The 13450-nt window shown below is 48.3% G+C and overlaps 1 protein-coding gene across 8 annotated transcripts in view; it reads left to right on the top strand.

Annotated features, from left to right (window-relative positions):
- LOC149349277 (WD repeat-containing protein 11-like) overlaps positions 1 to 13450 on the top strand; it is a 222502-nt gene that overhangs the window by 84613 nt on the left and 124439 nt on the right. For all 8 annotated transcript variants that reach the window (XM_089578206.1, XM_089578208.1, XM_089578205.1 and 5 more), the window contains one exon: positions 5016 to 5100. In XM_089578206.1, coding sequence (XP_089434332.1) covers positions 5016 to 5100 — 85 coding nt within the window. The remainder of the gene's footprint in view (positions 1 to 5015; positions 5101 to 13450) is intronic.

Raw genomic sequence — 13450 nt, 5'->3', positions numbered from 1 at the left:
TGTCTGGCAGGGCCTGGTAGAATAGTGCCGTCTCATTGGCATTAAATACGTTGCAGCTCAGTCCTCCAATCATTCTCTATGCTTGCATCTGCAGCACCTTTCTCGCTGCAGACACTGCGGAAGACCAAATTATTATGCCTCTTCTTGAAGCAGTCCAACCACCCTTCTGATGCACTGAAACCTCCGATGTCCATCATTAAGCGTACTTTTCTGCTTGTGCGCAGATGAGAGGTCCGCTCAAGGGCAGCTACATGTTTTGCGCGCCCACAATTCATCGAAGCAGTGCTTCTTCCAGCTTCAGGTATGCTGCCGTTAGGAGTCTCTTCCGCTTGTCTGAGAACTGTTGCCCATCGTAAGCTTGCAAAATTTGAGCTTCAGTTTTGACGTACGAGCTCAGCGTGCTCCTCTTCATGTTAAATCTTGCCATCATGGCTTGTCGTGGAATTCCTTCCTTGACAGCCTTCAGTATTTCGACTTTCTCTGCCACGTCCTTCGCCACATACTTCGGCTGCTTCGCTGGGGCCTCGGTAGCCATCGCAGGAGCCGAAAAATGCAGTGTGATTGGGATTGTTGTGAAGAAGAACACTGTCCACACACCACCTCCAGCACGCGCACACCTCGCTCCACTGCGCATACACAAAGGAAATAAGAAATGGTGAGACGCAGCAGCGCGGCCGGGCAACAAAAAAACAAGAAAACCCATCCACTGCCTTCTTGGATGATGTTTACAGCAATGTGGATGGCACCTTTACATTTCGGTTTAAACCAGTGCCACTCCCGCTATCATCATCATCTCACCTCCGCTGCCCTCATGGCCTCCCTGTACACATGCAAGCTCCACCGCCTGTCCGAATTAACCGAAGGGCAGTGAAATTTGTCCAAATTAACGGGAGTTTTATGCCATAGAATATATATGTGGTTGAAGGGACTGGATGGGCTGTCCAAATTATCCGATTTTCTGAATTAACGAGGTTTTAAGAAAAATGAGCACAGTTCAACCACGGAAAATCTTGTCAGGCAGTGCCTGACAGCAGACCAGAACGACTGTGTCACATTATCAGGAGGGGTCTGACTAGGGACCGCAAGTGTTAATGCTTAGCACAGATTGGTTGAAACACCCTCTACATTCGCATTTTTATTTTTCGCAATATCTGGCTACTGCTACAAAACACTAGGAAGCTGCTCCAAACTGTTCCGAAAATTGCTCTGAATCATGGTTTGGAGATAGTAACTGAAAGAGTGCCTTGTTAAGTGGCGAAGGGGGACGGAAGTTGTGGTTTCGGGTGAAAGAAATACAGTAATCCCTCGTTATAACGAAATCGCTTTACTCGAAATATCGCTTTATATATCGAAATATCGAAATATCGGTCCCGACCCAAACGCATGCATTTTAAGCCTCATTACTCGAAGCGCACGAAGAGCTTGACCCGCTTAGAGCGAAGTGGCAAGCGGAGGCTTCGCCGCCGCCGTGCGTAGGAATCGCCGCCGTGGCGGCGACCCTTTGCGCATGCAGTGCGAAATTAACACCACCGACGAATTAGACTCATGCAGGCATAGAACAGGCCACAAAAGTACCAAACCCACGATCGATGACCTGCCTGAGAGTGCCGAGTGTCCCCTGCTCAGCGAGGCCAAATTCCATGGTGCAGCGCGCCCAAACCGTTAATCTCGGTCGGAAGCGCATTCCTGGTGTTCCCCGTGACAGAATCCACACGAAAATAAAGTTTTCCTCGCGCTTTGCGATACCAGAAAACCACGGTGTCTTGGATGCAGAAAAGTGACCAGTCATACTCGATTCGCGCCAATCAACAAGACAAACGGTCTAAATGCGTGGTAGGGTCACTGAATTTTGTTTTTACGGCGGGGACACATGTGCGAAAAGCGAGCGCGATTCACCGCGGTGCGAAGTTACGAACGGCATCGCAGCGTCCGATCGCATCTCGCCGCCTGCGCCATGTCAACGACGGTCCGCCCGCGGCAAACGCAACGACTGTTAGCGGGAGCCAACGCGAGCGCGGAGAGCCGCAACGTCATGATGACGTAGGGCGCGCTCCTTTGAGCCGGGCCGACCTGCCCACGGCCGGTCTCGACGCACTCGCTCGCGCGCGCGCGTCGAGACCGGCCGTGGCCTGCCAGCCTTGATGCTGGCCGCCGGCGTCTGAAAACGCGATAGTATTGTTTGTTCAAGTTCATAGCAAGCCCTGGGGGTAGAGGTGATGACTGCGATACAAGCAAATTTCATCTGCTTTGGTGTTGCTCCTGCCTGATGCGGTTCGCCTGCCGTCTGCTAGCTAGCTCTGTTGCTGAAGGCGTCGCGGAAATCTAAAGTTTATTTTATTATGGGGCCGGTTGACAGTAAAGGGGTGCCGGGTGTAGCGCCTTTATTTGAGTGCTGGCCAGTCCCGAAGCGCTAACAGCTGCGGCATCGATGCGAAACCGGCTAGGCTTAGCGGCGACCAGGGAACAGCGCGCAGTTTGTCACCCAGCGTTCCTGCAGGCGGCGTCGTTGCTGAAAGCTCCACTCTTGCACAGGCATGCTGTCGTTGCTCGAATTTAGGAGGCAGACTTTATGGCAGCATGGCTGCTTTGTATTTTTCTTGTGTGAACGGGAAGTAAGCCGAGCCTGCCGGCCTGTCGATCAGCCTGGATCCCGTCTGGATCACAAAAATGAGCTAAAGCTTGTTCTCTATATAGATAACAAACTCTGGTATAAGAAATTTTAACTGTATCATCTTTGAGGATCGCTGACGAATGCCGAGTTGCTGGGAGAAGTAACAAATGTGCTACGAGCAAATTTTGTAGCGAAAGCTACATTGGCCACGAACTTGCGATTTCGCTGTGGCAGTGCTCCGAGGAGGCACAGAGACCGACCTTGAGCCGTTGCTTAGCAACCGCCGCAGCTGGCGGACGCCGTGCGGCGTCCTCCGCCAGCTTCCTCGCAGTTGTGGCGCAATTAAATCTCGACTGTTTTAGCTTTTTTTTCGAGCGGTCGCTTATATCGAATTATCGCTTATAACGAATTTTTTCGCCGTCCCGCTGACTTCGTTATAATGAGGGATTACTGTACCATAAAAACCCGTAGAAACACAGTGATTGAGGAATCAGCCTTCTGCCACATTTTGTTCACTCTGCAGGCTTTTCACTAGAATTAAGGGAGAAAAGACGTAAAAAAAAAAGCAAGGTCTTCAAATCAGGTTGTTCAACTGGAATTTTTTCAAGTTTGGTTTGGGTTTGGGTTCACGGCCTTCGGGTTCAGTTCTGGGTTCTGCTCCGGAGGGACATTCTGTTCCATTACGAACTGGTTGAAACGGGTTCAGGAAAAAAAAAAATTCTGAACGTATGTGAAAGAGAGAGGTAAGGACACTGTACTTCTGTTTTATGCGTAGTTTGTATATTTTTAAACACCTGTGAACAAGTAGGGGCTCTGGCATTGTGCTCACAGCACAGCGTCAAGTGCGTGCATGGCTTGTGCTTGGCAGAATCCTACTTCCCGCAATTCTTCTGCATCTACAGGCATCAAGCCGCAGTGGCTGTGGTAATGAAACTGCATGGTCGGTTTTTGATTCCGGCGATGAAATGGTGCAGCCCTAGTTGGGAACGTCGACAGCTGTCCACCCATCGGTTAGCTCGTTCCTGGAGCCGGTTCACGCATCGCACTGGTGTAATGAATGATATTTCTGGTTTCTTCTGTGTCTCAACATCGTATGGGCAAGTTATCGGCCCAGTTGAAATCTATGCATTGACCTAGGATTGACACTCTGTAGTAGCCCGTGGTGGTTCGTGAAAGCTGCGGATGTCTTCCGACTGGCCTGTTGCCTGAAGCATTTTCTGGAATAGGTTCTTGCCAAACGAAATCATTCTGCAGGCTGCTATGGTGGCTCAGTGGTTACGGAGCTCCGCTGCTGACTCGAAAGAAGTGGATTTGATCCCGGCCACGGCAGGTAAATTTTGATGGAGGCGAAATTCTAGAGGCCCGTGTACTGTGCGTTGTCAGTGCACATTAAAGAATCCCAGGCTGACGAAATTTCCAGAGCCCTTCACTATGATGTCCCTCTTAGCCTGAGCCGCTTTGGGGCATTGAACCCCCATAAACCATAAACCAAATATATTATTAGGTTTTTTCATTTTCATGCCAGTAAATTGTCACAAATGTATATATATGTGATATGCTTTTGTGTCACACATATGATAAATGTGTGATATGCTTTTTGTGTTTTTGCAATTTTTTTTCGAACTCTTCAAAAGGATTCTTTGTTAAAGCTTGTAATGTTTAAGTACATTTGTCAAGCTATATTTTGATGTATTACATTGTAGATACTTCGAAAATTTTTTGCTCAATGTAAAAGTTTATATCAAAGAGACCATGAAAACAATTTCTTCATGTAGTGTCAGAAAACATTTTTAGCTCAGAAAGTTTTGAGCGATATTTTCAAACTTTGAGTGGCTAGTTTCTAGACAGATTAAAAATTTTTTTACATTCTAAAATTTTTTAAATATTTTTCTCCAAGAGGTATTATCTTGTCAATAATATTTTTTTCTCTATTTTCAAATTTTTTTGTTTGGAAATTTTTTTGCATTATTCACACCAAGTGTATGTGTTGCAATAAATGTATTTAGAAAGTACGCTTTGTTGTGATCATTTTCTAGCAGTTGCATTTTTTTTACGCCTTACATATTTTGCAGCTGTGTTATATCTATCAAAAATAGTCATTTTTCCTATGGTGACGAAAAGTTAAAGAGTAGAATGGGTAATCTTGCTACATGACTGCTTCTCGATTGGAGCATACTGTCTTTTCTGTACACTTTCATTAAAACTTTGCTGCCACCCTCGTGGAAGTGGAGTTAACGAGCTTTTACTGTATTTTATTGTAGCTGCTGTCTGACTAAAAGGCAATTTTATGGGCACAGAAGTGTGTAGTAGTAACGTTGGTTATTCTCAACAAACGTGGAGTGGCATCAAATTGTGCAGCTTGCATGCTGCTGAGCTGTGAGAGAGTCCTCTTTTGTCCCCTCAGGAAGTGCAACAGGAAGCGTGCAGGTGTTTGACCTGTCCTCCGGCACCTTGGAGAAAGAGCTGAACCTGCATGCCACACCTGTGAGGTGAGCGTGACCTTGATGAGTAATTGGCTACCTCTCCCCACGTTTTTTTGCGCCAGGTTTGCGTCACACATAACAGCGCCCATGTTTTCACTGCACCCATACCTTCTGAAAATGCCTGTTGCTTAGCTGCTTTTTAGCACACAGCTTATTGGAACATTAATGGGTTTGATTAGTTTAATTATTTGTGATTCGTCACGGATCAAAGTTGAGAAACTCAGTGGCTTGGCTGTGTCCTGAAACAGCAGTTTTTTTATTCCACTCTCAATTTCATATTGTGCATGGTGTCATACTGAAACAGATGGTATTTGCCGACATTGCAACATTTCTGCTGGTGTCTGTCAGTGAATGCACCGAGTTCTGCCTTAAGAGCCGGCATTAGAATACTATTTCCAAGTAGGTTAATACCATGGCGTGAACACAGCCAGTGTGAGGCATTCTTTTTTTCTACTGAAGGGGCCATTTTGTTTTCAGAAGGGAACATGGAGCAAACTGTTCAGGAAACTGAACAAGGTAAGGTAGGTAACCATATTGCCGGTAACTGGAAGTGTTGACAGTAAACCTTGCATTTTGTACGCTGGTTTGTTGCATGTGCCACACAAATGCAAACATAGATGCCCCTCTTGGCCCATATTGGCAGCCCTTAGCCTAGGGAGGATGGTTAGTATCAAAGCAGGTTTGCATTCATTCCTATGCTTTTTTTCTCTGCAAGATTGTTATTGTACAGTAATGCCGTGTTGTGTTGTGAAAACAAGATTTATCCTGAAGTATCAAGTGGATGTACCCTGCGGATACTTCTTGCTCCGTCTTCTCTTAGTGCCTGTGTGCAATACTGTTCAAGAATATCAAAAGGTGTCACCACGTGGAAGTTGCACTGTGCTGGTGGAGTACCGTTCGATAACTCTACCATCATTTTTTGCCATGGCGGGATGACATTTGACTCCCTTGCACAGTGCAGGGGTTTCTACATCATTTTTATGATATTGAATGCTTGGAAGCCTCAGTCCATCATCATTGTCATATTTTATTTCAGTGTGCGGTACGTTTTAATACTGTATATGCTTGTGCACCAGCCGCACTTTTTTTCATCAAATTTTCTCACTTGCGGGTTATACACAAATCAGGCCTATAGCTACTCATTAACAGACTGTGGTGCCACTACGACTACGCTGTTAGATAATTAAAGAACTGGCTATAGATACACACATTTTATTTCACCAGTCATTGCCGCTTTCGCGCTAATCGCTGTCGGATGAGCTCGCCTCATTGGCGTGCTCTCAAAGCTGGTCGTCCTCCATGCCGTCCATGGCGTTTCGACAGCCCCTTGACTCTAAAACTCTTTGAGATGGTGCCCGCTGACAACAAACACCACATGTGCAGAATCCAAGCGCACTCTTGCTGGAGGGACGCTCGCTTCAGCCGCCCTGTTGGAGTTGCTCCGTGGTGGCCCATGGCCATCCACTCGGTGTAGCACTGCCGAAATTCGCTCTTGAATGGCCGGCTAACGCAAACAAGCTACTGCAGTATGCTCGTCAGGCCACCAGGAATTACGGCCAAGTCTGTTCGGCAGTCTTCACCCTCTAAGGCCACCAGAAGGGCTTTGCAGCACAATAGGCCTCCTGGTCGGTTCTGCCACACTGTTCTCAGCTGGTCTGGAGCCCATTCACCGGACCCTGGGGGAACTTCCCTCTTGGAGACCACATGGATTCCTTCCATCTACGGTGGTGCACAGAGACAGAGGCTTCCACCGTGCAGTCTTCAGGGGCATCGAACCAGGCAGGCATCTCCCCCCCCCCCCTCCAAAGGGATGAAACTTGGTGTTCTCGTACTCGGCTGGCGGCTTCTGGCACAACATTGTTTCACGGCAGGGGGAGTGCCGTTTCAAAAAATGTCATCCTCAGCTGGCTTTGAAGTTTCATGTGCTGAGCGATTGCTTTCATGCTGATCATTTTCGTAGACACCACAAAGTCCTGGTAGTGCAAAAGTACTCGACGGGGTCGACTTGCACTGTTTCCCACGGAATGCCTTCTGGCGAAGTCTTGCATTTGCATACACCATCAGCGAACACACTTTTCCTTGATGTCAAACTTGCGCCTGGCCTCCCGTTTACAGTGTTTCTCAGCGTGTTTTGCCACTTGAAGTTTCAAGTGTGCAGTGTAGGACCGTCTGCGCTTGCCCATTGCTTGTTATTCACATTCAAAAGTGTGCAGCCTGCCACATGACGGCGTACGCAACACAACAGAAGCACTCCGCACACTTCCGAATGAAGCACCGGAGGCAAAGGAGGAAAAGGGCCCCTCCCCCTGAGCCCTCTTCCTCCGTGGCTGGGCAGCGTGTTGTTGATGACAGTGGATGTGGTGTGGTGGGAAAAAACTAACTGGCATCATCTTGTAACACTAGGTGTGTTTTAGTTTCCAGTAAAATGCGTTTTAGTTTTTTTTTTCATATTTTTGCGCGAAAGGAGGAGGTGCGGGCTATAGATGAGGGTGGCTTATGCACGAGTATAAACGGTACATAGAATTATCCGTGTTATATAAAGAGGTCCCTCAGTATACACTGCCTGGGGGACCTTCTGCTAGAAAATCCCCTTAGAGAAACATAATATTAAAGAATCCCCAGCCCCATTTTCGTGTCCAAAAATTATAGCATTTGTAGCATGCTCTATGATGTATTGAGTAAGTGACCAACTAGTGATCTGGAGGCTGTTGATTCAAATCTGCTAGGTGGTGAAGTTGGGTGTTTTTTTTTCCTTGTTGTTTTTATATACAGGGTGACCCAGCTAACTTGGACCAAGATTTTAAAACAACCTAAGCATTCTTGAGAACTGAAATTGCGTGGATGTTGTTAGGGTTTATCTAAAGTTACAGTACCATTTTTTTGCTCGACCTACTTGAATAATTAGTCAAAATAAATTAATTAACTTTTTAAATATAGCTTGAAACGTTCAGGCGCCAGTAGGAAAGTTGTGGAGCTCCGCAAATATTGTGCAACCCAGGCACTTCCAATGAGATAGACTTAGCATGGTCATTTTTATTCAGGAAAAACGAAAGCCCACGGAGTTTAAAAAATACCACGTGACAGTGCGCTTCGTGTGTCTGAATGCGCCGCAATTACAGCGCCCTCATCCGTGCTTTGTGAAAACATCGCCCGCACCGTGCCTTCTCTTTGCTTGCAAGAAATGGCTTCGACCTTTGCTCGGCTCTGACATCACTGGCAGTGGCTGGCGATGGCGCTCCGAAAAAGCGCTTCGTCAACAGCTGCTCACCGATGTTGCCGAAGGGCACAGTTATCGCCGCAGAAACGGGAGCCACGCTTTCTTTCAACTGCCGCCCGAACCCACTGGCGCTTATCTTGGAACCAAGTGCAATGTGAAGCCTTGTCTTAGGCAGCACGAAAGGAGTGAAGCGAGCAACGTTTTTCGCAAAGCACGAATGGTGGTGCTGTAATTGCGGCGCATTTGGCCGCATGGAGTACGAATGTGGCATTTTTTAAACTCTGCGGGCTTTTGTTTTTCCCGAATAAAAACGACCACGCTAAGTCTATCTTGGAAGTGCCTGGGTTGGACAATATTTGTGGAGCTCCACATCTGAACACATTGACGCCTGAACGTTTCAAGCTATATTTAAAAATTTAATTTATTTATCTCGACGACTTATTCAAATAGGACGAGCGAAAAAATGGCACTGTAACTTCAGATAAACACTAACAACATCCACGCAATTTCAGTTCTGAAGAACGCTTAGGTTTTTTTTAAAATCTTGGTCCAAGTTAGGTGGCTGGGACACCCTGTATACTGTTGTGATTGTACTTCTGGCCACGTGGGGCCGATCAAGCAGCAACCGTGAACAGTCGACAAGGCCGACAACCTCACGACGGCGGCGGTGCGATGTAGTGCTTGTGATGCCCCCCTCCTAGCCTAAGTGGATTAGTGCAGTGGACTTCCTTGAACGGAGGTGACCACGGCAACAGCGGCGATGGCCGGAGATACGAAGGGGGCTTACGGAGGCATTGTCAGCGGCAAACCACAGCAACAGCGGCGGCGACGTGGCGGCGCCAGTCAGGCTGAGTGTATACCCCCGGGTCGCCGAAGGACAGAGGGGTGCTACGCACAGTCACGCTGGCTGTTAATTGAAGACGGCTGTGTCCTCGACAAAGGTTGTGTTCTGGACATCCGGCGGGGAAGCACGTTCGTTCACCTGCTGGTAGACTGCGGGAGATTCCTTTCCAGCCGTGTTGGATTAGTCAGCATCTACCCCTTCCCATCGACCGAGCTGCGAGAGGGCGGAACGGCCCGCACCGTCCCTGCCGTGGATGGTAACACCAGCGTCCCCTTTGGTTCATCCGATTGGACAGTGCTCTTCGAACTTTATTCCCTGAGTCAGGGATGTGGGGAATCCGAACCCTATTTAACTCAGCTGTGAGTGTGGCCGAGGGAGAAGCCTGCTAACTCCCAAGACTCCGGTTGATGAAGAAGTTCCCTTCCACTGAGAGTCTTTCTCAGTTGCTCTTTGTAAATAATGTAAATAACTGTATAAAGATTTTTCGTTGCCTTCCTCTTAACCCAGTCTCCCATCCTCCTCATCCCATCTCCGGTCCGGCCATGCTACACGGGTCGCAGCAATACTGAGATCTTTCTTTTTTAAACAAACTGTGCCTTTTATTTCAGGTTGTGAAGTAATTTTTATCATTTGTGTTCTGGTTTTCTGTGCCAGCATACTGAGTCCAAATGCCACACTGGGCTTGCGATCACAGGGGTGGCAGCACTGGCTGGGGGGGTCCCTTTTGCAGCAAAAAACGAAAGGAAGACAGCACTAGCAACAACAGTCTGCCAAAACATTCTCGTTGAAATTTCTGCTCCTGGCAATGGTGCTCTGTACTCCATTTCATACCTAGCAGTCAGAGCTGCCTGTTCGCACAGGCTAAGTCCACGCCCAAAAAGCAGTTGGCCATACAATCAAAGTGCACAGATCTCAAGTACCGTGAATGGCAACCTCCTGCACCTCGTTTTACCTCTTGCCATATTTTTGACCTGTGACTCATTGAGACTTGGAAAAGTAAGAATCACATGGGGTGGTATGGTACACAGCTAGTAGGGCAGTTTGCTCTTACTCCATCCGCACCTACAAAGTAGGTCACACTAGGTGAAAATTAAAGGGCTCGAATGCTGAGGCTTACTTTGCTGACCATGGGATATGGGATACGTAGGTCCCTGGGTCCCCGCATGACCCCACTGCACTATACGTTCGTGAATTCGTGGTGTTCCATGATGTGGGCGGCCCGGTCAGTGGCAATCTTCTGTCTGGCCGGGTCCGTCAAGTGCAGTAGGATCTTCCATTCCTCCCGTCAGGAGCTCCAGGCCCCACGTGGGAGGGTAGGGGTGGGTGCACTGGGTATGCGTATGCTCCCAGGTGGATGCGGGAGAGCAAATAGGGGAAGGGTCTGGAGGCAGCGCCATAATATTTGGTGGTAGGGATTGGCGGGGTGGTATGCCTGGGTCAGCTCACTGAAGGAGTCCATGCGCTCCCGGGAAGAGCTTGACTCCAACTCCGCCGCCGCCTGGTTGATGAGACCTCGGGCGGGGTCATTGCCGGGGCCCCCGGAGTGTGCAGGCACCCAGGTCAGCTCCACATGGCGGGGCAGGGTTACGGGGGGGCAGCTGAGGATGCCGAAAGTGGTCTCATGGACTCGCCCTCATGCAAATTTTAAGAGTGCAGTTTTTGAGCCGGTAAGGATGTACCGGGCATTAGGTGTGTAAGGGCAAACCTGATTGCCGCCTCTTCCAAGGATTGTGGGGTGGGTGTGACATGAAGGTGAACAGTGACGATGGGTTGGAGTGTGTGGTCAACGACTGCAATTGCCGCGTCTTCACCCATGCACGCTGCGTTCACCCATACGGCGTCGGCTTCCGAACCATAGTATTTGTGGAGAGCTTTTGCGCGGGCTATGCGGTGGGCCGAGTGATAGGCGGCGTGGATGTTTTGAGGGAGGGGTTTTACCAGGAGCGGTGCGTGTATGTGATGTAGGGTCGGTTGCTGGTGTGTGAATTCGGAGGGTGTCAAGTATGTGACGTCCTGTGAAAGATTGAGCTAGGTGAGTGTATTGTGCTTGTCTTTGGGCCTCTATGAGTTCATGTGTAGTGTTGTGGAGGTCAAGCTGGAGAAGTTTAGGGGTAAGGTGTAGTGCCACCTTGTAAGCTTTTGGAGCACAGCATCTAGGGTGGCGATTGCTTCTTGTCGGAGGTATGGGACTGTGTAGAGGAAACGGCTGAGTATAAACGCATGAATGAGTCGGTAGAAATTGTGCTCCTTCGAGCCATAGTGTGGATAAGGTGCGAGAGTGCTTCCGTTACCCGCTTGAGTTTCCTGATAGTGAAAGTGTTCCGGCCGTTGTTCTGGATGTGAAGGCCCAGGATCCGGAGTGTGTCAACTTCCGGGACAGAGGTCTGTCCAGAGTAACAGTGATGGGGGCTGTGGGAAGGGTTCGTGAAAAGGGGCATATGAGGAGCTCAGACCTTTCCGGGGAGCAGGAGTGGTGGTGATGGTGAAAAACTTTAATACTCAAAGAGAGTTTGGGGGTCAGAAAACCACGCTGCATGGTCGGTATCCTTAGTCCAGGACATCGCATGACGAGGCCCCATCTCGCGCCCGCTTTACTAGAGCCCTTTGGTACTCCAGTGTGGAGCAGTTGAGGAGGGCAGTCTCCCATGCCTCTCGGGTGGGACTGAAAAATCAGAAGGGGTTGTCGAATCAGGTAGAGTTTGCTTTTTCTGTTGATGTTCAAGATTTATTTTACTCCGTGCCACATGCAAAGCTGTTTGAATCTGCTAGGGACTGTATTGAAGGCTTGAGGGTGGTGGCCTTCCAGAACAATGCTGGCATTTCTCTTGATAACTTTTTAAACCTACTAGAATTTTTGCTTATGCGTCACTTTTATGTTTTATAACAACCATTGTTATCTGCAGCGTAAAGGTAGTATTTGCATTGGTTCCTGTGTTGCACCCATTTAATGTGACTTTTTTAGCCTCTATTGACTTCTCTGTGGCTCAGACTTTTCAGGGGGTCCAGTTTTTAAAGTTTTTGGATATGTCGATAACTTTTTAATTCTTTTAAGGTCGGGGACCTTTACATCCCTTGACCTGGTTGTTTAAAGGTTTTAACTGCTTTTAATCAATTCGGACGCGAGTTGGTTTTTACCCATGAACCTAACAAAAACCAGCTGCGGTTTTTGGATTTGAAATTGTTGTTCTACAGGGGCCATGTATGCTACATGTGCTCCCCCCCGAGCCAACAAAGAGTTACTGAGTTACAACTCGGCTCACTCCAAGGTTGCCTAGATTCTGTGCTTCGCAAGTCATGCCCTCACAAAGTGCACGATAGTGTCAATGATCAGGTCTTGGGTCTTTTGACACCAGCCTTCCCTGGACCGGTCATTTCAACAGTTGCTGAAACCTTCCTGCAGGAACAAAAAGGCGGCCAGAAAAGGAGACGGGATCTTCCCTCTACTAAGCTGGTGGTGCTTCCATATGTGCACCAGCTTTCACACAACCTTAAGAAGGTGGCCGGCAGGCACCATGCACCTTCGGTTTTTTCAGCCCCCAATAAGCTTTAAAAGCTTTGCTCATGCATATCTGGCTGTCTTCAAGGGGGCTGTAATAAGAAACATGGTTTTGCCTATGTCAACTGTGCCGAAGGAGTGGTATACAGAATCCCCCTTTTTTGCGAAGCTTCCTATGTAGGCCAAACTGGCCGTTGCATCAATGAGCGGCTACGGGAGCATGCTAAAAATATAGAAAGTAATGACAAATGCTCTAATCTCGTGCGTCATTTACCCTCTTGTGTCAACACGTGTAAGGCATAACTTGAGGAGACCAGAGTGCTGGGCACAGCGCCTATGAAAAAGCTCGCCTTTTGCTAGAAGTGTTTCATGTCAAAAAGCTGTCAGATCGACATTTGAGCGATACTTCTGTCCACCTATATGATTCTGAGTGTGCATTTTTGAATTCGTTTTACTGAGAATCGCAACTGCGTGATGTGCCTCCTACTCTTCTGCTTCTGTCTGCGCATGCTCACCTTTTCCCTATACATTGCGGTTTGTAAGCAATGAATAAACAGTTGATAGTAGCGCCTTTTGTCGTGTAGGTTCTTCTTTCCTACGTCCCTTTCGTCGTTTGCGCTGATTTTTTCACAAGATGCAGCACCAACTGGCTTGGCAGCATGCTCTCCTGAACTAAGGAATCGAGGATGTCCAACTGACCAGCAAGGTTATGAGCGAATGTTTGCCCACACTAGGGCAGGGGATACTTCGCGGCCAAACGGGACGAGATGCGGGAGAACTTTCCTCCCCTCGAGGCTTC

The sequence above is a fragment of the Amblyomma mixtum genome, chromosome 3 (assembly GCF_055824585.1).
Source record: "Amblyomma mixtum isolate Tamu chromosome 3, ASM5582458v1, whole genome shotgun sequence".
NCBI classification, from domain to species: domain Eukaryota; kingdom Metazoa; phylum Arthropoda; class Arachnida; order Ixodida; family Ixodidae; genus Amblyomma; species Amblyomma mixtum.
The sequence above is the reverse complement of the archived record's forward strand: the minus strand, read 5'-3'. Positions and strand labels throughout refer to the sequence as shown.